We start from the raw sequence: 27,571 nt of genomic DNA on the forward strand, positions 1-27,571 counted from the left end.
GTGTGGACTAGCCAGACGCTCCTCTGCAGCGCTGTGAAGGAAGGTCTGGCAATGTGAGACTACCTACTAAACCTCAGCAAGACTCAGCAGCATTGTCATGAGTATGTTAGTATGCTGATGTTAGCATTAGCTCAATGCACCGCTACAGCATGGCTGTAGACTCTTAGCGTTACTCTGTCAAGACTAAAACACACAGGCAATCACTGGAACATAACACAGACCAATATTATTTTTATAAATAATTTTGAACATGGTATGTGCACTGACTGATATATTTCACAGAAAGAATGATAATAAATTATACTTTTAGTACTTTGTCTTTTTATTCTAATGAAAAAACTGCCCAGTGTGCAGGCCTAATTAGCAGCTCCTCTTGTGTTTTGCTACACAAATACTGTCAAACCTAACGTTGATTTGGACGCAGGAGTTTCCCTCCTGCCCCTTTGAAAGGGTTGAAACTGATATTTCTCTTGTGCTGTCTCATACCTTTTCACTATTAGAGACAAACACTGATCCCTAATTGATCCCTCAGTCCTCTCTGCAAACCTTTGGCCCCCTAGTCATCTGGAATCACCCTAGTCTATGTTTTATTCAAACGGTTTTCTGCTCGGGGCAATTATCAGATATGGGAGATCCTCTGAAGAGAAGGAGGTGTTTCTTCCCTCCTCTGAAGCAGAAAACTTAAATTAATCCTGCCCCCTCAAGAATTCACCGAGTGAATTTTGAAGACTACAAATTAAACATATACAGTGTACCAAGGAGGGTATCAACCTTTCAAATGCAATACATGTGGGTCGTATGTAAATCAGGCAAAGCTGTGGTCTGTTTTGCACAATCACTTTATCAACTGTCACTGGGTTTACCTTTTCAACAAGTCTCCTCCTTTTCAACTATAGCTTCCTCTATCAAAACACCACCCAGCAGAAAAACTCAGGAAGAGTTCAAATCTGCACTCCAGCTCCACTTTGCACACACCCTGCTGAGCGCGTCTCCTCTGTGGTTAGAGGGACTACTCTCACTGTTCAACACACTGCCCCCAAAGGGTGATGTTATAAGGGCAGATAGCAGCCTTTTCAGCGCCGTCAAACAAAGAAAGGGCACTGCTACAGCAGCACTGCCTCTGAAGCATCGAGGGCAGCTGTGTAGACAGACAGGAAAATATACGACTCGGACTGAAGACAGAGAAAAATGTGTTCTGTTCAAACAGCAATCTAGGTTTTGTATTTTGGCGAGACATTTTCACTTTGCACTGTGTGGATAACAAGATGACATCTCTTTTCCCAACTCTCCTGTTTGATTTTTTGCTCCTTTATTTTTCTGCACAGCAATAATGCAAACTAATCACTTCCTGTCCGTTGGAACCCAAGATGAGAAAATGGGTCCCTGTCTGTGTGACAGAGGATTTTTTTCTAGGGTGTTAGTAACAGCAAATGTGAAAGCTTTTTATGAACTGGAAATGACTTGAAGCAGTGATAAACTGTATACTTTTAAGGATTTCAAAGACACTGATGTATATGAAAATGTGGATTATTGCTCTCAAGACGCCACTGTTTAATAGAATTCACATCCATAAGCCCTGACCGTGTAAAACATAGTTGTTTTTTGGTGGGTTACTATTATTTAGAGAGCAGGCTGAAGCTATGTTCAATCATAAACCATCACAAAAACATGAACAAATGTTGTACAGTGCCATCCCACCCCCACTCCGCCTGAAGATGAGAGACGACTTGACAAACCTGAGGTGTTAATGTATTCTAGCTCCGAGAACGCAGAGGCACACTGTGTGCACTGATGTGACATTAATGACAGAAACAGGACTGTCAAGTTACACATGCACCCACACACACATGCACTCACATTTCTGAGGCCCTCGGGTGATATTTTCCAACTATCAAGCAGCTTGCTGTGCGATATCGAACGTTTGCAGGATGGATTTTTGGGGGACTCCTCTAAGGGTGCATTTTGTTTGACAGTGATGCTGACAGGACAGAGCAAGACGACTAACACTTTGTCAGTTTCCTTCAGTCAGCTGGAACCTCATGTTTAAAATCAGGCTCATCAACAAATTGTCAGGGTTCATATTTGTCAGGTTGGAAAAAAAATAAACTGGTATAGTTGAGACTAGTATGAAAGCTGATTTATGCCAGAAAAGAAATGTTGACAAAATAGTGATTACAAATATTAAAATGCTAATGGTGTATCAACATTTTGAATTACTAAGTGAGATAAAAAGTCAAAATTGTAATATAGCCATTTCATATAACATGAAACTGTGCTGCTGTGTCTGCTAATCATTTCATAACAAAATTAATGGAACTATAAAAAATTAAATACATAAAAATGCAGCATGGTTTGCAAAATGTTAGCTGGACGTACCTTGAACACCTCCTTAGGGAGGCGCCCAGGGGGTATCCTTACCAGATGCCCAAACCACCTCAACTGGCTCCTTTTGACGCAAAGGAGAAGCAGCTCTACTCAGAGGTCTTCACGGATGACCCTATCTCTAAGGGAGATGCCAGCCACCCTCCTGAGGAAACCCATTTTGGCCACTTGCACCCTGGCACTAGCAACATTGTTTGTTTTATCTCCAGACATGTGCTGTCATCAGGAGCGCATCCATTCATTGTGACAAACCAGCCTTCCTTTAGGGCCTCATGCTGTTGTGACGCCTGCATGCGAATATCACAACTCTTTCATCACTTCAGCTGGGTGTGATGACTAGTAACCCAAAATATCTACGCTGCTTGGAATATTATTTTTTTTTAATGTATGTATCATGTGGAGGTTTTATTTGTTGCATCACTCAGTGGATGCAATCGCTTTTATTTCTGCCTTTAGGGCAGTTATTTTTTTTTCCCCTCCTCTGAGCTGATGTGGGTTTTATCAGCAGCACCTCTATTAGATCATCAAACTCTCAATGTGATGTGCTATTTGAAACAATTATCTTGTAATCAATAAAACCATTTTAAACCAACTTTCATGCAAAAAAAAAATCCAAGTTTTGTGGAAGCACTGGCTGATGTTGTGAGGCCAAAAGCATGTGTAATCATGTGAAATTTAACACATGCTCACAGGCAAATCCCTCAATAAGACAATGGAGTGACACATGGATGCCTCCCTTCTATGTCACTTAATTGATACACAATGGAGAATGTCGGTGTCACCGGCGGGGCGTAAAGTTAGCTGACAGACAGGCCATGTCAGATGTCAGCTTGCTGAGCGCTGTTCGACATGTCTCCTCCTGTGACTGACAACCGCCCCCAATTAACCTCCAACTCAAATACAGACAGAAAACACATACAAGTACACCTGCTCTCTCTCTCTCTCACACACACACACACACACACACACACACACACACTGGGTGTGTGACAGCTGTGGAGCTTTGTCTTTATTCATTCGGCGCTAATTGACCTTGTTTTACAGAGCTCTCAGTTCATCCTCAGCAAGGGGAAAGCATTGTTTGCTTGCTGCATGTGTAGTCATCTGAGTAGCTACAGGCAATACATACATTAATAAATAAATGCAATATGCTCAAGATAATTGTAAGGTTTTTCTATTCATTCTCAATGCATTCAAATGTTCAAGGTAAAACGTGAAACACAGCAGAATACTGATTTATTTTCACGGCTAATTAAATGCAGAAGCATTTGCGGAAGCAGCCTTCCAAAGTATGTCACTCTGGGTCCCTCTAGTGTGGTAACAGACAGATGGCACAAGGATTTTAATCCCAGTCTCTATTTATTCTCATTTAATACATAGGCCTGACAGAAGGTGTGATTTATTATGTAAAGTAACACACAGTGTAGAAGCATCATATGTGCACAATATTTCTAGTTTGCGTTATCTTCACAATACTGCATTAAAGAGGAAGAAGGCAGCGTTGCAGTGATAGAAGATTTACAAAAGCAAAGGGCAAGATATTAAGATATAAGTCACAAAATGTAAAGAAAAGCATTGCAGTACCAATCTCATATTCCTTTTGATTTGAAATATATTGCCTGGTGCCCTTTTTAGTTCAATTAAAGTGAAAGGCAGGAGCACAGTAGCAGATCACTACTATCAGCAGGTGGTAGAAATACCACATAATAAGGTGCTGTTATAAAACCAACCATACAAGAAAAATGTGGAAGAAATAACAAAATAACATACATTTGTTATGGGTTGTTTTATATAGCTTTGTTACATTTTAACATTTCACAAGATTTGAAAAGCATGAAAGGAGCTGTAGCACAACAAACTTTGTACAGATGCTAAGCAATGACCTACACACTTAGGCAAATGTGTACTGTAGGCCTACAACTAATTGCAGCCCTACAATAACGTTCATATAGGGTATTATTTAGCCTGCCTTCATTCATATAAATGGGCTAGACAGCTCAATTTAGAGGTACTTGTACTTTACTTGAGTATTTCCATTTTATCCTACTTTATACTTCTATCTATCTATCTATCTATCTATCTTAGCGCCACTTTTACCAGCTGCAACATCAGGGTTGCCTTATTGCATTAAAGTAATTTAATATATGTTTGCATAATGAGCTTTTTTACTTTTGGTAAAAGTATATTTTGATGCCAATACTTATGTAATTTTACTTGAGTAAGTTTTGAAATGCAGTACTTTTACTTGTAATAAGAGTATTTTTACACTGTGGTATTACTTTTACTTAAATAAATTTGATCTGAACTACTTTTACCACTGATTGCAGGACTGTTAGATTGCTTAGTTTTAGCTAGGTGTAACCTACCTAATAAACGGTTAACTAATTATGTGTATGTCGAACCAAAGCCTTATTAGAGATTTTTCGGTCGAACTATGCAAAGCAAATTTACAAGGATCAAACTATTTCCGGTTCCGCCCACTCGCATAAGGGCCGAATGGTGCCAAATTCCAGATGAACAGCAGATTAATGTTGCCAATAGATCTTCGTGAAACACCAACGTGACAGAGAGAGTGAACTAAATACATTATTTTCTAAAGCAGAATCACGAGTGCGCAAGGTTATTGATTTCTGAGCTGCTGACTCCCGCTCAGTAGCCTACACGGTGAGCTGAGATAACACCCAGGACTTTCCGGTCCCATGGAGAAACGACAGCTGATGAAAGACGTCCTGCAGCGGTGCATAGACAGACATAAAGACGAGCTGCACAGTTTGAGTCTGGACATTTGGAGCCGACCTGAACTTGCCGGAAACGAGACACACGCGCACGACAGGCTGGTCCGCTTTTTTTCTCAGGACCAGACATGGACGGTAGAAAGTCACTACAAATTACCGACCGCATTCCGGGCCAGCTGGGGTGCGGTCGATGGCGGGGAGCGGGAGCAGCCGGGGCTGAACGTGGGGTTCCTGTGCGAGTACGACGCGCTTCCGGGCATCGGGCACGCGTGCGGGCATAACCTGATAGCAGAGGTTGGAGCTGCCGCAGCTTTGGGGCTGAAAGCTGCTTTAGAGAACCAGACTCAACTCCCTGAACCAGTGAAGGTAACCAGGGAACAGCCAGACGTCAAACTTTGTCCTTCAGTCAACTCCTTTGATTCATTTTAACAAAATGAGACTCAGTTCCTTCAACAGACAGCAGACAGAAGAAACATTTAGGCTACATTAGCCTATAGACCATAATATTAATATACATACATTTATTTTTATTACATAGATGGCCTGATAATAACAAGTTGTGTGGATGCATCCTGGCTACAAGAGGTTTTCTAATATGAAGATATTCATTTTTAGTTTTTTTTAGTTTATTCTTTACTTTAAAAAAAAGTTGTCAACATCCCCAATGACATTTCTGTGAGTCCAGAAACTTGACATTTGCACTTCCAATAATTAACCGAGACCGTAAAACTCTTTGTTTAGTCTAGGTTATAGCTAGTAAGTGGACGTTGAGTCAAAACCACTGTAGAGTGAACTTCTACCTCTGAGCTGAAAGCAATTGACTTTTTTGACCAGTCAGGCTGACTGACACAAATGAGCTGATGTGATGATGTCAAATGACTGAATTAAACACTTTTTCTACCAGATAACAGTTCTGGGAACTCCTGCAGAGGAGGATATAGGAGGCAAAATTCAATTGATCAAGGCAGGAGCCTTCGCTGACATCGACCTTGTCTTCATGGCTCACCCAGCTCAGCAAGACGCTTCTTTCCTGCCCTGTGTCGCAATCGTTGAGTAAGTTCCTGTTCAGATAATTTATAAATTCACAACTTGTCCTGTGTCCTCTAACCTCTACATATTTCAGATAACCCTTAACATGCTACATTACACAGTGTGTCAGTGAAGTACCATGGGAAGGCATCTCATGCTTCTGCATACCCTTGGGAGGGAGTGAATGCCCTGGATGCTGCTGTGCTGGCTTACAACAATCTCTCTGCACTCAGACAGCAACTCAAACCAGAGTGGAGGATTCACGGTAAGGAACAGGCAGAAACTGTGATCAGCTGAGCTTCAAAGTTCATTCCAAACAATCTCTCGTCGATGAGAGGTCCCTAATGTACATGGAACATTTATACATCTACAGTTCCATGACAACCGAGCAGCATTCATCTGCCGACACACTCATTGAAGAAGAATAGCAACCAGAGGGTACAGTGTGCGAACTAAAGGGGGAGCCAGGGGGAGGTTTGCTCCTGTTTATAAGACATGAGCTCACCTGAAAACATGATTTGGGAAATACTGGGGGTTCGCTAAAATATTGACAATGCTATTTTTGCTACAGTTTCTATTTTTGTTGAATCTTCATCATCGTGGATCATGCGTATAATATGGCTATTATTTAGGCATGAGGGTGATTCATCACTTATTCGTTTTAATTAAGATACTGGCATGCATGCTATTCTTGCCACCACCATTTGGTGGAGGCATAATATAAAAAATGTCACTCCCTTTAACTCAAAAATCAGAAACGTTCTTAAGGTGTGTGGAGGTTTGATGTGGTCATCAAGTGATTGGTATATATCAGATGTGCTGACATTAAGCAAGGAGGCCTACATGGCGGGACATCAAAAGTCACGGTCCCCCCACACATAAAAAAAAAGTGAGCATCCCTGAAAGCCATGGTACAGTTTGCATACTGAGAGGGTATCTATGTCAGGCAATCTTTCCAAGTATCTGTAACGTATTTTCATCTGGCTTTTCAAATGTAGAGGGATGTTTTATATCTAATGGAAATCAGAAATAACACAATTGAACTGGTATTTTTTTTTTGTTATGGATGCATTTCTTCTTATCCTCCATTGTGTCCATTTTCTCTAATACAGGCATCATCAAACATGGAGGGGAGAAGCCCAACATTATCCCTGCCTACACGGAGTTAGAGTTTTATCTGCGTACGCCGCTGGTTAAGGATCTTTGTGACCTGAAGGCCAAAGCTGAGGCTTGCTTCAGGGCAGCTGCTGTTGCCACTGGCTGCCAAGTAAGCTTACCTAAAGTGTTTTCTTCCATTCGCTTCCCTTTGGCCCAGATGTAAGAAAAGACCATGTACGTTTTATATAGCTGAGAAATTCAATGTCGGAGTTACCTCTGCTGTTATACAACATGCCCTTTTTTTTAACATGTTCCTGTAATTATGCTCTGAGTGTTATTCTACTGTTACATAATTAACCATTAACTCCAGGCTGCTTTTCTCTTGCGTCTGTACTTGCTTAAGGCAGATTTAACACATCACAGAGCATGCATTGGGCTCCATATTCTGTTGATGTATGGTAGTAATCTTTATTTTTGTAACAGAGATTTTATGAATGACGGTATACTTGTGTTGCCTTCAGGTAGAGATAATCTACCCAACCGATGGCTATGATAGCATTCTGCAAAATGCCACACTGGCAAACCTGTATGAAAATAATGGAAAAGCTTTGGGGATCCAGTTTCCAGAGCAGCCAGCCAACTTCTCTGGTATGTGAAAATAAAAAATAAATCATAGAAACAGACATATTTATCTCTTACTGTCCCTGGTTTGTGCAGAAGAAATGTAAAAAAGTGTATCAGCAGAACAGCAATCTAGTGTTTTTCCCACAGGTTGTCTTTTTTTTGTTGTTCACTAAATCAACAAAGAATCATTATTACAGAGTATTTATAATTATCTGGCAGGTTCTACAGACTTTGGCAACGTATCATTCATAGTTCCCGGTATCCATCCTTTCTTCTACATCTGCACCGACGCGTTTAACCACACTGAGGAATACACCGAAGCAGCAGGTACGGCAACTCGGTGGCTATTGAGCAGATGTTGTTTCTCGTGATGAAATTGAATTGCACTATGATCAGACAATTTCAGCCATCGTTATCTTTCCAGGTCACTCGGCTTGTCTGTTTAGTGTCTATTTGCTTAGATGCTTTATTTTCCTTCTCCACTTTTTTCCCTGTGCCAGGAGCTGAAAAGGCCCAGTTGTACACCCTGAGGACAGCCAAAGCCCTGGCTATGACAGCTGTGGATGTAGTATGCTGCCCTGTTCTGCTGAGGCAAGTGAGAGAGGACTTTAGACTAGCCAAACTGAAACAGGAGAAATGACTAGAAAGCAGTGATACAGCCTGGACAGCTCATAAATGAAATTACTTTAATAATAAATATAGTACATGGGCTTTAACTCAAGAGCACATATTGGCATACAGCAATTCCAGCAGTTTGTATGGTTAGCGTTGGAGAATAGAGCTGTAAAACTATAACTCAACAAGGGCCTTTGCAAATCTCAAATGCCACCTTCATTAGGTTGGACGAGCTCATTCCCACTAGACTACTACTAACTGGTGCTCGCAGAGGTTCAATACCAACATGGGTACCTGTTTTTTCAGGTTGTGTGGTGCCAGGAACTGGAAAAAGTTACCTTTGCACACGCCACAATTTTAAATAGAAGGCTTAGGAGAAACTTACCCCGGATTTCCACTGGATGCGGAACGGCTGCGGAACGGCTGCGGAACGGCTGCGGAACGGCTGCGGAACGGCTGCGGAACGGCTGCGGAACGGCTGCGGAACGGCTGCGGAACGGCTGCGGAACGGCTCCGGAACGGCGGCGGGGTCATTAGGTTTCCATTAAAGTCAATGTGTGTATTTCAACTGGTTGCATAACTGCTGCGTTCCGACTCCGGCACAGCTCCGGCGGCCCGTGGCCCTCCATATCAGATACGCATAGCTTCTATTTTTGCCGGATGCCGGAGAGCTCCGCAGCAATTCAGCACACGGCAGATAGTGCGGGACAGGAAGTCGAGCACAGAAGCAAAATAAAACATCCGGTTAATTTTCAAAATAAAATACACCGTGCTCATGGCGGATCATATTTTCCTGCACTACACCTTGAAAACACAGCACAGAGTTGTTTCCCCTCTAGTCCTCTGGATGGAAACAAACTGTTGTTGGTTTTATGGTTCTATTCTGCGTGAATTCGAGAACTTGTGGGTCCTCGTGACTACAGCTGTCAGTCATGGCCGCAGCCGTGCCACAACAAATCTGGACCTAGTGGGTATTGATGGACTGCGGAGCACGCAGCAGACATGCAGTGGAGCCGGTCCGCAGCCGTTACGCATCCTGTGGAAATCCGGGGTAAGAAGTGTACGTTTAACATCCTAGTTACCATTTTATGTAATTTTTTTCATATAGTTTTTAGCCATGGCTTTATGGTAAAGTCTAGTGGTTGGTTGGTCCACCACTTTGGTCCAGACTGAAAATCAACAACTATTGGATGGATTAAGATGAAATGTTGTACAAACTTTCAGTTTATACAATATTCAGATTATGAGACCTACTGGGGATCCTGGTAGACTTTTGAGGTTAGAGATTTTGGTTTTTACAACTATTGGATCTTTTTTTTCAATACCTGCAAAACCTTTACATCATCCTTAGCTGTAGTTTGCATTTAGTGCTAATTAACAAATGTCAGCATGCTAAACTAGGATGTGTTAGCATTTAGCATCGCTGTGCCTAAGTCCAGTCTCACGGAGTCGCTAGCATTGCTGTAGACTTAGTTTGTCCATCCATCCATCCATCGTCATCCGCTTATCTGGGGACGGGTTGCGAAATGTTTGTATTGAAATTATTTTATTAATGATGATATAGGTATTTATTGTGTTGGTATGATGATGTTGCCCATTCACCTGGACTTTTGCATCTTTACATCAAGAACCACAATTTAAAAAAGCCTAAACTTGTAGTTGTGATTTGATGTACTGTAAATAATTGTACCAAAAGTATTGCAGCAGTCTCATTGGGCTATTCACTCATTTAGATTTCTGGGCATGCTTTCACCAGCACACAGGTCAATTGAAAAACTTGGCATCCCTTGAGTGATCACAGATGTGGTGGCAAATCAGGTTCTGGACATCTTTTATGCTTTATCATTTTCATGTCTTTCATCTGCAGTGATGACTTTGTTCAAGTTTTTTGCAAGATTATTGTGCACAAAGTTTGAATTGTCAACTTGTCCTTTGGGACGTTACTAGGATTAAAAGAAAAGTTAAAAAAGAAACATTCTTCAACATAATCCACAGTTTTGCCTGTAAGAAATCAGAAAATTGGCTTAATGATATTTATCTATATCTTTTTACGTCACATGTGAACAGTTAATGGTATTACAGATTATGCAGTTCATATGATTTGGTATGAAAGCTCATCAGCAATCAGGCCTGTGCTATAGAAAGAAGAGAGACCTGGCAGCTGGTGGCAATCCAATGTCTAATAACTGTGAAAGCTTGTCCTCCAGCACTGTTTAAATATACTGTATAAGAGACCAGGAAAATAGGATAACAATTTGGGACTGTGACTGTAGAGGTCGTTTCAGCAGATTTTAATTGACGTCTGCAGAAGCAATATTCAGAAAAAAGCATTATTCAGCCATGCATCTCAATCCATTTACGTTTCTACATACTAAATGTGTTACATGGAGATTTAAAATGTACAGTATTGTGGTTGTGTTGTCCAGCACCTAAATTCTGCTCAAGTAATTTTCACATTTTCATAAAACAAAACAAACATTTTTCCCACATTTAATATCTGTATGTTTGGTCATTTAATTGTAATAAACCACCAAAAGACATTTTTAATATATTTTTATCAACAAATTAAACTAGCAACTAACGGGTCGCAGTGAATCTCAAAGCCTCACAACACCAAACAGAGGAGATGAGCTTCAGTTGTATAAAAAAGAAAAAAAGAAGAAGAAATAGACATTTAAAAAAAGTCAATACCATAATCAGTGTTTGGGATTTACTAACCATATATTTTTACATTTGTGATTTTAATAGAATGCATTACTTAACATTATCAAATCACACAAATGCAATGCAGTAAGAGCTTGACAGCAAAATAATTGCATTGAAACAAAGATTACAAGAAATGTAACACAATCATAAAAACATGCTTTAAGAATAATTAGATTAGCAGGTTTTTAAAGAAATAGTTTCACATTTTAGAAAATGGCACTAATTAGTTCTCTCAGCCAAGAGTCCAATAAGAAGATTATCTTAGCACAAAGACTGGAAACAGGGAAACAGCTAGCCTGGCTCTGTCCTAAGGCAACCATCTGCCTGCTAGGGGTGTAAATCACACATTTGATCACAATACAATATTATATTGATTCTATGGGCAACAATACAATATTTACTGATATCACAAAGTCTGCCACAATACGATTTTTGGCATCATTCAGTTCAGGGGCCTGCGACCAAAACAAGACAATACATAAGCCCATTTAACACACTCAATTTATATATATTCAAAAAAGTAAAAATATGATTTGACAATTTCATTACTAAGCTTGTTGTTTTAGCAGTGCTGGTAGGTAGACAGAGCAGGCTAGCTGCCCCCCCGTTTACAGTATTTGTGCTAAGCTAAGCTAACCATCTCATATTTACTGTACAGACATGAGAGTGGTATAAATCTTTTTATCAAACTTTCCATCAAAATGCAAATAAGCCAAACTATTCCTTAAAGGAATACGACACCGTTTGTTGAAATAAGGTTATTCACAGTCTTCTCTATATTTATATAGGTGGGCAAACACATTTTTGTCTCAGTGCATGTATTGTCTTAGTCCGGCGGCGGCGCCGCTAGCTTAGTTTAGCGTAATGAATGGAATCCTTTGTTGCCGTTAGCATATCGTGAGTAAAAGTGACCCAACAACAAAACCTAATTACTTCGTGTGGCCTGCGTATTCACAACAAGTAAAAATAGCAATGCAGATTAAGGCGATTTCCGAGGCAGATATTGATTTGGGATTATATTGGGTGGAAATAGGCTACAGCCAAAGCACTGCTACTCGGGCACAGAGATATCGGCAGCCCGTTGAGCTCCACGGGCTGCCTGCCGCGGAGCCCCATCAATCTCAGTCAGGGCAATGGCATTTGGTTGTCCAGCAACCCAGAAACCGTGACTTTGCGCCGGCCGCAGAGCCCCGTGGGCTGCCTGCCGCGGAGCTCAGTCATGGCAGTGGCATTTGGTTGTCCAGTAACCCAGAAATTGCTGGTCGCAGAGCCCTGCGGGCTGCCGATATCTCTGTGTCCGAGTAGCAGTGCTTCGGCAGTAGCCTACTTCCACCTAATATAGTCCCAAGTCAATATCTACCTAGGAAATCGTCTAGTCTTAATCTGCATTGCTATTTTTACAGCAACAAAGGATTCCATTCACTAACTAAGGACTAAGACAATGCATGCACTGAGACAAAAATGCATTTGCCCACCTATATAAATATAAAGGAGACGGTGAATAACCCTATTTCAACAAACGGTGGCATATTCCTTTAAAGTATTTTAGTTTGCCATTGATTGTCAAGTCCAGTTCATATGCCAAGGTTAAGAAATGTGTTTTCAATGTCAGAAATCTGTTTTCAGTTCACATTTTTTGGTTTTGAAAATGTGGTCAAAGAGTCACTGCATCAAGAACTGAAATGTCGCCGAGTTAAAATGCACAGGTTCATGTTTGTGCATCTCACTGTGCAGTAAGTCCTGAGGCGACAGTATCCAAATGTCTTTCCATCACCTCTACTGATAGTTACAACATGAAGCCACATAGATTTGATGGAGTGAAAAAAAACAGCAATGACTGTCCTGTGTCAGTAGCTCATTTATAAACTCTTCTGTTTTAAGGGGCTGGGTCGAGAAGGCAATGGTCACCAATCTGTTAATGGTCCCCATGCATCTTAAGTGCAGTTTCTGGGTCTGAAAAGCATCAAATGCAATGTTATTTTCCTGCTCCTCTACAAATGAGCCAAGCTCCTGGAGTCTCATCATTAACGACTCTCACAATCTACTTCTGCATCCCTGGTTATGAGTAGATGGACCAATAGATGATGTTAAAGAGGATGTACGCTCCAGGAAACACAACCCTTGAGTACTTGTCTATGGCGTGGGTGTCTATCCAAATGTTCACATAGCCTCTGGATGGCTTCACCTGGCTTGCAATCTGCGGGTCATTCAATGACACCTGGGCCAACATTCGATCCTGGCGGCCGCCGTTCTCTGGCATCCCATAATTCCCTGTGTTGTTTATATCCATGGACCCGTAGCCAGTGATCTGGGGGTCAATCATCATCTCATCAGGGTTGCCAATGCCGCATGTACACGGCAGCTAGAGAGGTAAAAAGGAAGCTTTTGAAATCGGTTTATTGTAAATGTTACTTTCTGTAAAGTCATTAATTAAAGCAAGAATATAAATACATCAGTTTGTTAAATGTTTATAATTTCCTGCACACTCTGGTCCCTTAAATAACTTTGGCATGAAACATTTATAGAAGGATGTTTGTGCTGGAAATGTTCCTTGGGGTACATGGCTCCATATGCTGCAGCAGTTGGCAGATGAAGAATAGCGATATAGTACACAAGCTGTAGTCCCAGAATTTGCCATAGCCCCAAGAGCAGCTTAAAGTGAGTCAATTTAAAAAATATTTATCTGTTACACATAAAGTATTAATTAATGTTTCTAGCAGTTTAGAAATATTTTAATGTGTAAAATATTTTTTATATAAAATCAGGTCAACCTTGTCCTGTGTTGACTTAGAGCTATCAACATGTCTGTTTCACTACAGCCGTCTGCTTTCTTGCTTTCAATGAGAAAATATTTCATATCTGCAGCTAATATAGGATGCAACTTATATTTTATCAGTAGACCATTTTATATTTAGGAAATTTAAATCAGGATGAGAGAGCTTTAAAATCCTATATGCTTTATGGTGTTCTACCCGTGGGACGCTATGTATAACTTATAACTTATAAGTACTGTTAATTTAGACTCATATGTTTGGTCGGGGTGGACATATTTAAAAAGAACGTCCTAAAGAAAAAGAAGAGACTTTATGCACACTAAAATTTCAAGCTCCCAAGAAGAATAACCCAGATTCAATGCACGGCAGAATACACAACTAAAACCTTAAACATATGGTGTGGGGTGGGTGTTAAAGGGTTAAACTACAACTACAAGAATGCTAAGGATATGTCCTCTGCCCAGATTCAAAGCTATGTGGCTAGGGTTCAGTTTAGGGGGAAAACTGCATCAAACAAGAATAAAATATTTGTAGAACAGTTAAACTGTCTTAATAATAAATTATGAAAACTGTAAAGAATTTGCTTCCTCATTTCTACTACTACGCACTTTAGTACTTGAGTATGAGCTGGTCACATTCATTACTTACAATCTGTATGAAAAGGTGATTTAATCACTCAAGAATAAGTTGTTTTTACTGTTACAATTAAGCTTGGCACTGTTGCACTCAAACTCAGGTGAAAATAGGACGTCATTACATTCAGGCTTTCAGTGCTATAATATATATATTTTTAAGTGTTAAATGCTTAAGCACACTGTTTCTGTGTGCATACAACTAAATCAGTAACCAGAGAGATTATTACACTGGTTTGGTAATGTTAAACTGTCCATGTGAACATGTTAAAAGATGAACATTTCATAGGTTAACTGTGTTTTTAACTGCAGGTGATGAACAGCCACAGAGGAAAGTCACATAAAATAACACTTACTCTCTCCCTTAGTTTCCTCTCTTTCCTCTCCTGTACGGTGGAGAGGTAGTTGACTGCCGCATACTCTATCACCGAGAGGAAGACAAAGACAAAGCTGACCCAGAGGTAAATGTCCACTGCCTTGATGTAGGAGACCCGCGGCATGGAGGCGTTGACCCCGGTGATGATGGTGGACATGGTCAGCACTGTGGTGATGCCTGGAGTAAAACACGCAAACAGTTGAGTCACATCAGAGCGCATGTGTATCCCAGGGCTGGGAAAGTAAAACTGTTAAATACTAAATATCATAGAAAGGGCTGTACGTGAGACATTTTTCATTTTGTGTTGCCATAATATATTTTTTTTCTTCTTTTTTCCTTGGCCTTTCCCAGCAGAGGCTGACATTTTTGTGTAATTATTTTGACTGTGATACTGTTTTATGTTTTAAATGTAGATGTTGTAAATGTTTTAAATTATTTAAAATGTTTCTGTACAGCACCTTGTGCAACGTTGGCTGCTTTTAAAGTGCTTTATAAATAAATTTGATTGATTGATATTTCTATATGTGTACTGTATTTGTTTTTTAATGTTTGTTTTTTAACAGTATTTTGTTAATCACTGTAGGAACGTTCTGTAATTGCTCTCCCACCGCCACAGGAGGGTCAGAGGTCAGTCTCAGCTGCAGAACAAAAAAAACAGATATGACTGATAAATTATTTCCTCTATACACTTCAGCAGGGCACAGTTTCCTTATATGAGAGCCATAATCCAGAACTTATGTTGTAAGAGCAGACTCCCTACTCACTATTTCTGCCACCTGTTCCCAACCTGCCGGTCGGGACCCCTGAAAGGGTCACAGGAAAAATATAATAGGTCACAAGATGTTTAAAAGATAGCAAAGGGGGAAAAACAGACCATATTTCTGCTATGGATTTTCTTCCTGTGATTTATCACAGAAAGGTTTTCCTCTTCAGTCCTATAAGATATGTTCAAAAGATACAACCATGGATGGGAAATCACTCATTTAACATCTCATAGACAACCTGTGGTAATGTGCTGCAAGTTGAATGAAACGTTGTGGATATAGACTACCTTTGGACAGACCCAGGCTAGTTGTTTCCTCATGTTCCTCTTTATGGAAAGCTAAGCTGACTGCCTTCTGGCCAGCTACTGTACATATTTATGGTACAGACATGAGTGTGGTATCAATCTTCTTATCTAACTCTTGGCAAGACAACAAATATATTTCCCAAAATTGTGGGTCACAAAAAGGGGTCACTGCACTATGTTACTCTGCTTTTTTAGGAAAACTCCATTTCTCAAACTAAATCTTTTTGTAGAGCTAGATTTCTTTGCTAAGGCCATGCCCTGTAAAGGAAACTCTATCTACCTAGTGGTACCCTGGCGGGGACGGCCCTACGGTCAATCCAGAAGGACACCCAGGACAGCATGACCATCAGAGTAGCAGGGAAGTAGGTCTGCAGCAAGAAGAAGAAGATGTGGCGCCGCAGGGTGAAGTGGATGTACAAACGATTGTACCAGCCTGGGGAGAAGAAATACCATCATTTAGATTGTCATGCGTTAGCGGCTGATACACCGCACAAACACTCAAAGCAGAGGTTCCCAGCTATTGTGGCAGGGAGAGATAGGATGCAAAACCCTTTTTAGTGCTTCAGGTTGCTCTTGAGAGCTAGAAAGTGGAATGTGGTTATAAGACGGCTGCAGGGCTGTCACATTAGCTTTCCAGCAGCCCGAGAGTGGTTGGCAGTAGTAGTAGTGATTAATTTTGTTACACTGTAAGGATTACATATTTGTACATTATTCTTGGTGTAACATAAAGGACGTGTAAGGAAGACTCAATCCTTTAGTCGGAAAAGGCTTATAAAGTAAAATGAGATCCATTGAAGTTGCACGATGCACACCCATTTTTTTCCATTTGCATAATCAGTTCAGTTTACTGTATGTATTAGACGTGCTTGTGTTGTGGATTACAGTACCTGTGCTGCTGTAGAAAGCCAGTTTGGTGGTGGTGTGAAATTTCTGGATGAGGAACTGGGACAGAGATATTCTCTCGTCTGTGTTCAGGGATTCGTTGCCTTTCTTCCAGTACAACATCAGGTCGTCATCTGTGTACGCATCTGGAGGGGGAAGAAGTAAAAGTGAGCACATCTGTGATGAACCAAATCAGGACAGATTTACTATGAACAATGGTGGATGTTGGTCTGAACAAAATGTGTGCAGATTTAACAAGACAAGACTGCCATTCTAAAGCACCACCAGCCGCCCCTAGAGACTGCAATGTTCATTACACCGTCTGATTTTGAGTCTTAGAGCTTCACTAGCAGAGGAGCTAAGGGGATACTAGAGGAGATGCATGGCATGATGTATCTGAGATTTCATGAGATATCTGGTGAGCAAACTTGACATTTGGGCCTGAGGAGAGCATAAATGTAGTGTCAAAAATGGAAATGAGAAAGAGTGTGAATGTGTTTAGTAAATGTTGATAATTCTTGTATATAGTGAAACGTTTGGCACGTTGATGGCACTAGAAGAAAGGTCAGAGAGGTTGGACTGGAAAACAAGATTATGTAAGCCGATTTCACGGAAATCCAGACTTGAGTTTTTTCAGATACTAGGCCATGGGTCAAAAGGAAACTGACCTGATGGTGGTGCTTATTATATGAATCATCATGTTAGCAGTGAAAAAAAAAAGTTATTGTTTTGCTGAAATATTTGTTAATATTTTTTGATAAATCCACTCACAGCTCTCGATCTCCAGCGAGCAGGTTTGGGTGTCCAGAGGGAAGCGGCTGAGGTCCATGTTGCACATGGCAGTGACCGTGACTCTGCAGAGAAAAAGAGCAGTAGAAGCTTTTTTTTTTTTTTTTTTTGTATTATAAAAAAGAAGCCACTCGATCTCGTAGTGTGAGTTTTTGGCTTAAGTTAAGGCTCCTGTCTATGTGTTTACCTGAGACTGTAGAGGACGTTGCCGTCAGGGTAAACCCTCAGCATGACGTTATCGGTTGTGGTGTCGTGGATAAAAGAGCGCTTGGAGTGGACAAAGAACATGTCAGGAACCCAAATCTTTTTCACCAGGCGACTGTCAAAGGTCATGCTCTGGTTGTTGGTGCTCGGGAACGACAGCCGCTCGTCCTTCCAGTAGTGACGCAGGTACAGTGTCATGGTAAAGTCCTACAGGAAGAAAAGAACCTTGTACTTAGATGCTTTACATTTGTAAAAGTACCAATACAACAATGTAAAAAATACTTCAAGTAAAAGTCCTGCATCCAAAATGTTACTTAAATAAAAGTGTTCTTAGCTTCATGTACTGAAAGAATCAAAGTAAAAGTGGTGGTTGTGCTATTTATCTACTTTGTATACAGTTAGGTTGTTTAGGTTCCCAACCTAGGGGGTCGGGACCCTCCAAAGGGCCTCAAGATGAATCTGAAGGGTTGTGAGATGATTAATGAGAGAGGAAAGTAGAAAACAAATACAGTTCTGATACACAAATATGTTACTTTTCTGAGACCTTTCTCTAATCTCTTTCTGTTTCTGTGAAATATTAGATCACTTGAAACCATCTTCTTTCTGTTTCTGTGAAATATTAGATCACTTGAAACCATCTAAGACATTTGGTGAACTATCTTATAGACATCTAAGTAGCTAAGTAAGTAAAAGTGGTTTAATCTTTAGCAATACATTGTTTTTGAAATCTTTTGTTTTTAATGTCAAATCTTAACTAACTCTATCAGTTTATGTGAAGTAAAAAGTACATTTCCCTATGATATAGAGTGGAGTAGTAGAAGTTGAATACTTTCTTACTTACCATATCCACCTCAGAGATGGTGTCCAGACTTTCAACCTGAACATCCACTCCAACAGGAATTGGAGGACCTGAAAAAAAACTCATGTTAGAATAAATGCATAACACATGCAGAGTTGTTATTTTCCTTCATAGAAGCGTGTTGAGCTCCTGATTTTGGATGTGACAGTGGGTAAAACAGTCAAGGTGACCATAACAGAGACTGATTGAACCTTTAGTTTTGAAAAATAAATTTTGTTTCCAAAAAAAAACAATAAATCCCACAATTATAGAGCAACTGCTGGAGCTACGACTGTGTTGGTCTGGCTGGGATTCTACTTTTGACCTATTTTAGTCTTTCTACTCTGCATCATCCTCAAATAGTACACAAATACAATTAGGTCACAAAAATGGAATCAAAGTTAATGCAGCAGTGGATGAAATCCAGCTCTCTCTTCCTATTCCAGCTGAGACGCACTTGATGTTTGAAATTAAATGCAGCAAAAGGTTTCTGCGAGGCACACGTGGTGTGTTTTCAACAGCAGATTGTGGTCTGACATAAAAAAAAGAAAAAGACCTTCAAAGCCTCATGGCTGATTCTTCGTAGTTAAATACAGCTCTTGTGTTTGTGGTAATTTGCCTTAAATGACGAATAAAAAGATAAAGACAGCTAAAAGGATTATAAATATATATTTCATTACTGTCATTTAGTAAAACAAAAGCCTTTGTGCCTTTCTGACATGAAATGCAATATACAGTAGTGATGCACAGAAGTGAGCTGCAACTGGAAACTCCGGCACAGCTTGCATGGATGGTGTTATCTCCAAGAGCTTAATGCTTATAGTACAGTTTGACCCAAACCAATGACCACTGCACACATCTTATCCAGCTGAGCGTGCCGCCTCTCCAGCATTCACCCAGCATGTCTGAGCTATACAAATGAAACCTGTTTATTTAAAAGCACTTTAATCTGAAGTTAATCTGAACATTAATTTTCTGACCTCCAAATGCTGGCCTCATGGTGAAATCATGGTCATCTATTCTCAGGAGTTGCTCAGATTTTGTCATCAAAGATTTTGTCATGTCTGGACTTCGTTTGTAAATTGGGCTGTAAAAAAGAAAAGAAAAAGAAATGTTTTGTTGTTTTAATGTGCAAATTAATTAGCCAAAGAACCAATATTACTTTGAAAATGTAATCAAAGATTTTGAAAACTCACCTTCCGGTTTTTTGACCTCCACCCCCATCCATTCTGGTCTCTCTTCGCGACCTGATTGGTTGAAAAGAGTAATGAACACATAAATAAATGATGTCACATGTAGCAGCAGCACATATTGTCATTTCTAAGCACTTACACACATAGAAACATTTTGTCCTCTGCATTTAGCCATGCTATACACAGGAGCAGCACCTTGATCTCTTTGAAACTAAACTAGTAACCATTCACTATTTTCTAATGAAGTTTAACAGTCTAAAAGATTATTAATTATTTAATTAATCAAAGATTAAAGTAATCATTGGCTGGAGATAAATTATTATGTCTAAAGCCTAAATCTACATTGTTAGAGTAGGGGCAATAATTAAAACTTTTTTGTTTTGTTTTGATGCTTCTCACTTCCTAAGAATATGTAATACATTCGGTTGCATAACAAATTGTATCCACACATCGCACAAAGGACAAAAGAGCATTTCGTCGTCAGGAAGTTCGTCTCTGGTATCACTTTTCAAGAGGGCTGCCTCTGAATTCTTCTATTTTTTTCTCCAAAAACCCTAAAATGGATTATTAGAGTAGAGCATGCTGTGACAGACAGGGACAAATCCCTGTGACAACCACAGACATGCATCAAGGAAATAGAGAGGAAGAGAGAGAGAGAGCGGGGGAAGGATAAAGGGACTGCAAGTAAACAGAAATAAATGCAATATGAAACGGTGAGAAGAGGGTTTTACTGGCGAGCTGCAGAGCTCTCATGGGCAGTGGGTGCTACTCGTCTGTGTCCATCCAGCTGGTTCCTAATCCTCTTGGCAGAAATGCCTCTCCTCTCTCTGCACACTGTTTCTGCTCTGTCGCCATGGACCTGCATGCATGCATCGCTGCAGGGGTTGCATCAGGGTTAATGGGCCAGATTCCTGCACAGGTCATTCTGGACACATTCATATACAGTATGCAATTTTAGACTTATTTTAAACATAAATCAGTGGCATATAGATGGTGGGATGTAACTACAGTAAGTGCATTTACAACTACAAGTACTACTCTTAAGTACAATTTTGTACTTGTAGTTAAGTTACTTGAGTATTTCCATTTTATGCTACTTTATACTTTTTACTCCACTACATTTATTTGACAAGTACTAGTTACTTTTCAAATTAAGATTATTAATACAAAACATAAATTGTTTAATAAATTGTGATGTATTATTATTAATTAAGATACCTGGCAGTTTATAAAAATATCAATATTATCCCCACATTTCATTATAAATTCATTTCATTTCTAAAGTATTAAAAATATATGTATGGCAAAATAAATAACAGATATCAGATTCTGGTGTTAACTACTTTTTGAGTAAATATGTAGCTAGCTAGGACAGCAGTATGCGCCTGTGTTACTGTGGGGTGCTTTGAATTAAGATGAGTTACTTTTACAGTTTGTATGCTTTAGTTTGCTTTTATCAAATGTGCTCAAAGTGTGGCCTGTGGGTCAATGACGGCACTCAGAAACATGTTGTCCAAATCCCTAACTTGACATGAAATGTATGCATTATATTTCAATCATCTGTGTTTCATTTTAATAGTTTCACTTTTAAGCCTTGTGTTGTAAAAGGTAAAGGTAAAGGTACTTTATTTGTCACATACACGTACATGTAGCGAAATTCATTCTCTGCATTTAACCCATCCCTCAAGGGAGCAGTGGGCAGCCAATCACAGCGGCCGGGGACCAACTCCAGATCTGAGCCAGTGCCTTGATCAAGGGCACTGCCTGGAGAACCTAGTCTGCCTGTCTTCCCGTCGACATGAACTTGTTGGCCATTTCGGGTCAAAATTGAAATTTATATGAAATTATACCTCATTTCTTTCTTTAAAAAAGGCATACATTATGAATTATTATGACTAATAGTTAAGATCAGAGAATGTTGAGTGGATCACAGACTGCTATATGTCAAAGTTTAGTCTGGATACTGTTTTGAAGCCATTTAAACATTTTAAACACCAAAAACTCAATGGAAGTAATCATTAATTTTACCTGCGAAGAATGTTGTATGGGTTCCATACCATACAACATGTATCCATGTTATTTTTGGGCCATTTGGTTGAAAGAAACCCATATTTCACATCAAATTTGACCCAAGGACAACACAAGGGTTAATAGCCTGAATTTAATACACTACTCGGCTACTGCGTCAAACTTCACCCCTCTAACAAGTGTTTGCATGGAGACCAGTGGCACCTGTTGCAGGAATTACATCCTATCATCAGTGCTAGTGCTGTTTAGCTGTATGGCCGAGGAGAAAAGAAAAGTTTCAGGAAAAATGCATCAACTCGTTAAACGCTACTTGATCTAATCTCCTGGGACAGATAACTTGATCTACCTTCTGCAGACAGCTCAAGGAATTTATTGTTAAACATCATTATGAGATTACGTTCATAGCTGAAGAGCACAACTTGTAAGGATGAACAGTTCCAACAAAGCGTATCTGTCCACCAGTCAGTCATTACAAATCTCGTGAAAAGTAGTGAAACTGTAACACAGGCAAGTGGTAGCATCTCACAAAATTGCTACAAGTAGTAAGCCATCCAGTGATTGAGATATTCCTTATGTTCTGAACCTGTGAGGCCCTCAATCATATGCTGGCTCCTTAAATTAGCAGTAAGCCATTACAACTTAGAGAACCCCTGCTGTAGATGTTTATGTGGTGTGAAAAAAAGCAAAAGAGGGAAATCAGAAAGAAAGAAGCAGAATGATTTTTTTTTTTATTATCAAAATGTGTTTTTCTGTCCCAATAATCATTCAGCTCGTACTCAAAATTATCCTTTAAACCTCATGAGGGTTTTCCCCTCAGATGATTTCTTATCCCCCTCAGTGCTTGCTTCCTCAAGGCAGCGAGTGAAAAGAAAATGTAAGTAATATAGTGAAAACTCCCACAACACACGCCAGCAGCATCCAGCCGCTTCTGCAATTTCACACTCAAAGAGAGGAGGAGTGGAGTGATGAGAAACAGGGAGAAGAAAGGTTTGACTTCGGCATAAGTATATGAGATTGTACCCTTGCTTCTGGAAGAGCAACGAGAGATTGAAATTTGATCTGTATTCTCAGACTGTGTGGTAGCAGAGAGAAGACATGACATGAGAGGACTTTTAACTAGGTGATGAAAAAAACACTGGTGTTTAGAGATTACAATGCAGCTTTTCTGGCACTTGTGCTTTCTTGCCTTTTGAAGATTTTCCACACATGATAACGACTGTGCTCTTATGCTTAATGATCATCTTAATCACCTCAGGGCTGAGATGATCAATTTAAATGACTGTAATTTCACGGAGGATTGTTCAGCTTTAAAAAAGACAGCTTGAACTGTTTAAGACATTCAATAAAATCAGATTTGCCCTGTCATTCGCTCTGACAGTTTGTCATAATGTACATAAGAACCAGCAGGTATGTAATATCAAAAACATTTATGTCACTCAAATGGAGGAGAATCTTAATAGCAATGTCTCCTCTGATCTATAAATAACAACAGTTACACCATGAAAAGTCATACTGTATCTAAAGGCGGAGGGATTATATGATTTGACAGGGTTTGTTGAATATATTAATGCAAATCATTCAACGCTGATAGCATTATGAAGCGGCCACGCTGTACTTTGCCTGCTTGGGATAAATGTATCATCTTCCCTAGAGATGAATGCAAAAACTGTTTCTTACTTGAGGACCTCAGGATATAGTTAAGCTCTTTGCTGATTTTTTTGGACAGAACATTTGCATTTTGCTCCTTATTTACTTTATATCAGTTAAAGGCAAATATTCCCATGCTGCTCTCAGCACGTGTTCAGAGCCATCTAGAGGTGTTGACTTAGCTAACCATTTGCTGGTTCCGTCTTCTCAAATGTCAAGATTTGCTGCTTTTCGTTGCCTTTTCTTGGGTTTTGGACTGTTGGTTGTATAAAGCAAGACATTTGAAGACATCAACTTTAGCAAAATGTGATGGACATTAATAAACATTCATCTTTTTAAATACCTTACAGCTGTTGCTTTAAAATGTATACAAATAATGATCAAATTTGCATTTCTAATGTGCATCAAAGACTAAGGTGCTTTTTGCCTGTTTTGTTGTGTAAAAGCAAAAACAATTCCACTGCAGGTATGCAGGCTGCATCTCCACGTACTGTCCCCTGCACTAAACAGCAATGATCAGACATCTGATATTGTTATTAGAGCTGAACAGATTAGTCAATTGACAGAAAAATTAATCTGTAATTATTTTGATAATCATATTTTTTAAAGCAAAAATGGCAAATCTTTACAAGTCCTGCTTCTTAAATGTGAATATATGCTCCTTTTCTTTGTCTTATATGACAGTAAACTGAATATATTTGGGTTATTTTGCTGAGTATTTAAAAAAGAAACTTGAAACGAACGCAACATTATGCTTACTATGTCACATACACAGTAGAGTGTAGTGAAATGTAATTACTGAATTTAACCCATCCTAAGTATTGTCTACAGCATCCGGGGAGCAACTTGGGGTTCAGTGTCTTGCTCAGGGACACTTTGACATGTGGCCAGAAAAGCCTGGGAATCGGACCGCCAATCGTGTGGTTGAGGGGCGACCACTCTACCTCCCAGTCACAAGCCATAAGCATTGAGCTTTCTAAATACCAATTTCTTCACAGAAGATCAATCTCATAAAGTGTTTTCATGCCACATTATGTGCCCCCAACTTAACTGAATCATTACAATAATGATTATCAGCATTTCTAATGCGAGTCAAAAAAGACAAAGATGCTAATAGATGGTTATGTAGTGTAAAAGTTACATTCCTTCCACCACGACTGGTTAGACTGCCCCTCCACATAGTGCTCCCTGCACTTAACAGCACAGATAAAACTAATAAACAAACAAACACAAGCCTTTCTATTCAAATCCCTTCCTATGTCAAAGCCAATTCAATCAATAATATGTATTGAAGGAACGATTCCCAGATCTAGTTCAGTCCCAGACTAAAACATCTAATCCATTGAACGCATTAACAAGGCAGCAATTAGCCTAAATAATCACCTGGAAATGACATTGGCTACAACTGCTGCCAGTGGGGAAAACAGTCATTACCCAGCCTGCAGCAGTTGTGGGGCAAGAGAACACAGCATTCCCTAGTAGTGCATAAATAGATGTGGGGATTTAGGTCTTCCTCTCTCTCTCGCCGCTCTCCAATCTGCTGTCTGAATAAGTCTGTTTTCAGAGGGGGAGGGAGCAGCACAGGTGACCCAGGAAACACTGGACAACATTGTGTAAACCTCAAAAAACATCGATAAGAACATCATGAAGCCAATAAAAACATGCCATCCAGTGTTAGTCTTTGACACATCTGTGAGTCCTTTGACATTACCTGCTCTGTTTGTAGGTCTCCAGCTTGTGACCCCTCGACTGGGCCAACCTCCCAGCTGCTCCTGCGAGCCAAACACAGAAGAGCACAAGAACAGCATCCACCTGCATGGTTCACATTCCCCAGAGGACGGACCTCTCCTGTCAGTCAGAATCTACTCCCCTCAAGGATTCGGAGCACTCTGCCTTGCTGAGACATTCCCTTCTTCAGCACCGGAGCCGACAAGAGGGAGGAAAAACAGCAAGAGCAGCATCAGCTACACTGAGCTAGTCTACGGCCTGAGTGGAAAACATCCTACAGTGCTTAATCTCCACAGTGGGAAAAGCAATTTTGACTAAACCCATAAATCCTTGAGCGTCAGATGGTACAGATTTGATCCCTGCAGCGGCGGATGTCCCTGCCTCTCTGTGCTCTGCTGTGCTCAGATATCCTGCACCCTGATGTGCTCTACTCCACTTTGCACCGCCCAGAAACACCAATTCTCACAATGATGCGGTGCGCTCATCTGTAAGGTCAACGGTTTAGAGATGCAGACTCACAGAGAGGAAGCTTTGTGCCTGATGTGAAAGGCTTCTCAGCTCCTTCTGTTGTGGGATTCTCGTGTCTGGCATGTCAAAATTCTCTACCAAAAGAAGAAAAAAAAAAATAATAATGCGCTGTGTCTACTGTTTTTTGTCAGGGAACTCAGATTTGGGAATATTTTTGGATGCTCCAAAAAAATATTATACAGGTTACTGTGCAAATCCATCAGAAATAAGGCCAACAGAGTTTTTTTAAACAAGAGACCTAATTAAGCAACTGTCTTTGTAATATTCACAGTATTTTTCAATGATTATTTGGTCCTCTGTTTAACAAATACAGGACTACATACATTTAGTCTTATCATCCCCCATTTATCAATCTGCTTCAAACAATATATAAATAAAATATCAGAGGATAAATAATAGGTGCTTTTGTTTGTTTAGCGATGCATCAGAGGCTGCACCACTATTTGTCTGTCAAGACGTGTCCGTCTGAATAAGCCAATCAAAAAACATCTCAGCACTGACGTCACTGGCCATGTGTCCCTTTTTTTTAGCAGACCAAACAGTTGGATTATAAGATCATGAATTTGGGTTAGCTCCATGGACGTCAATCTGAAAATTGGTGTAAGTATGTTAAGCATTTTTTTTTTGTGTGTGTGTGTGGATCCTTCTTTACAGTTGTCCTGCTGACTGAGCGAAAGTAATAAATGCACAACAAACAATGTCCTCTTTCTTATTATAACATTTATGATTTAAACACTCATCTTTTAGTTATTGTACTGAATCACAGGGAGCCTAGTAGTGGTGTCCAAATATAATTTGAGATTTACATAGAGGTTGAATTTGAAATTGAATGAGGAATGAAAATAAAACCTCTCCCAAGCATGACATACAACAGAATTCAACTCACTTAAAATCACTTACATGTTATGTACATTTCTGATAGGGATCCCTTAAATTTTGGTTATTTAGCAATTGTGACTAAGACACAGTGAGTGGCACATCTAAAAAAATTAACTTGCCAGCGCTCCCTGGAGGCTGTTTCTGCTTGGAACATATCTTCTGTACTACATTAAAGCCCACATATAAACCAATTCCAATAGATCTGGGATAAGCTCAAATAAGCCAACTATAATGGTCATGGATATATATTGATTGATTTCTAATAATTATGAGATATTTCATTATCTGACTTACTATTCTGTCATTATTATGAGGTAGGCTATTGTAATATTTTTTTTCTACCATTTCAAATTCTTTTAGATTTTTTTTTCCCCTGCCAGGAATGGGCTCCTAACCTATTACCTTTAAATTTCTTTAAAACAAAACAAAAATCATTATCTCCCTTGCTACAGCAACAGTTCAGTTCTCCTCAATACTTAATCAACGTGCCAATGTGACATCGGGTTTAGATCTGAACATTTCCATCAAAAGTAGATCAGCACCTAAGGACTCTTACCTCATCTACCTTTTTGACCTGATTGACTTGAGTTGGCCCACATACAGTAGAGTCAGACCAGCAGCTACTCATCAACATGAGCTCTTGTGCTGTTTGTTACTTCTGTATCTTTACTTTGACATACTCCTATGTACTATAGCTTTGAGTGTGGGATTTGAATTATTTGAGTGCATATACTACAACTAGTTTTAACAAAAAGGTAATAGTTTCACCTGAGCTAACCCTTCACTAACGTTTCTATGTAGAACTACGTCACGCT

At 39.8% G+C, this 27,571-nt stretch overlaps 2 protein-coding genes across 3 annotated transcripts; one reads left to right on the forward strand and one right to left on the reverse strand.

The window, feature by feature from the left end:
• The first annotated feature begins 4,847 nt into the window (after positions 1-4,847).
• LOC114546674 (peptidase M20 domain-containing protein 2) lies at positions 4,848-15,327 on the forward strand. Of its 2 annotated transcripts, XM_028565634.1 has the most exons (8): positions 4,848-5,483; positions 6,022-6,170; positions 6,269-6,411; positions 7,259-7,413; positions 7,766-7,892; positions 8,088-8,195; positions 8,369-8,459; positions 14,964-15,327. In XM_028565634.1, exons 1-8 carry the CDS (start codon positions 5,082-5,084, stop codon positions 14,998-15,000), a joined length of 1,212 nt encoding a protein of 403 aa, XP_028421435.1. In that variant the 5' UTR covers positions 4,848-5,081; the 3' UTR covers positions 15,001-15,327. The 2 variants fall into 2 exon arrangements, with proteins under 2 accessions (XP_028421435.1, XP_028421434.1); XM_028565633.1 differs by lacking the exon at positions 14,964-15,327 and having other exon boundaries at positions 8,369-8,926.
• On the reverse strand, positions 12,699-27,535 carry LOC114546673 (gamma-aminobutyric acid receptor subunit rho-1). The gene is made up of 11 exons (XM_028565631.1): positions 27,313-27,535; positions 20,678-20,821; positions 19,950-20,000; positions 19,734-19,840; positions 18,757-18,824; positions 17,899-18,122; positions 17,694-17,776; positions 16,928-17,068; positions 16,321-16,473; positions 14,952-15,148; positions 12,699-13,551 (listed from the first exon to the last, which is right to left on the reverse strand). Exons 1-11 carry the CDS (start codon positions 27,315-27,317, stop codon positions 13,249-13,251), a joined length of 1,476 nt encoding a protein of 491 aa, XP_028421432.1. The 5' UTR covers positions 27,318-27,535; the 3' UTR covers positions 12,699-13,248.
• Between the last annotated feature and the right edge of the window lie 36 nt (positions 27,536-27,571).

This window comes from Perca flavescens, chromosome 20, assembly GCF_004354835.1.
Source record: "Perca flavescens isolate YP-PL-M2 chromosome 20, PFLA_1.0, whole genome shotgun sequence".
Classification (NCBI taxonomy): domain Eukaryota; kingdom Metazoa; phylum Chordata; class Actinopteri; order Perciformes; family Percidae; genus Perca; species Perca flavescens.

Bases quoted from the DNA above. Each gene is read 5' to 3' on its own strand.
- LOC114546674 (XM_028565633.1), top strand. From the start codon at position 5,082: ATGGAGAAACGACAGCTGATGAAAGACGTCCTGCAGCGGTGCATAGAC. The intron at 6,171-6,268 runs GTAAGTTCCTGT...TACATTACACAG, and splicing joins CCCTGTGTCGCAATCGTTGA to TGTGTCAGTGAAGTACCATG. The intron at 6,412-7,258 runs GTAAGGAACAGG...TCTCTAATACAG, and splicing joins ACCAGAGTGGAGGATTCACG to GCATCATCAAACATGGAGGG.
- LOC114546673 (XM_028565631.1), bottom strand. The intron at 18,123-18,756 runs GTAAGTAAGAAA...TTCTTCCTGTAG, and splicing joins CCATCTCTGAGGTGGATATG to GACTTTACCATGACACTGTA. The intron at 17,777-17,898 runs GTAAACACATAG...TTTTCTCTGCAG, and splicing joins AACGTCCTCTACAGTCTCAG to AGTCACGGTCACTGCCATGT.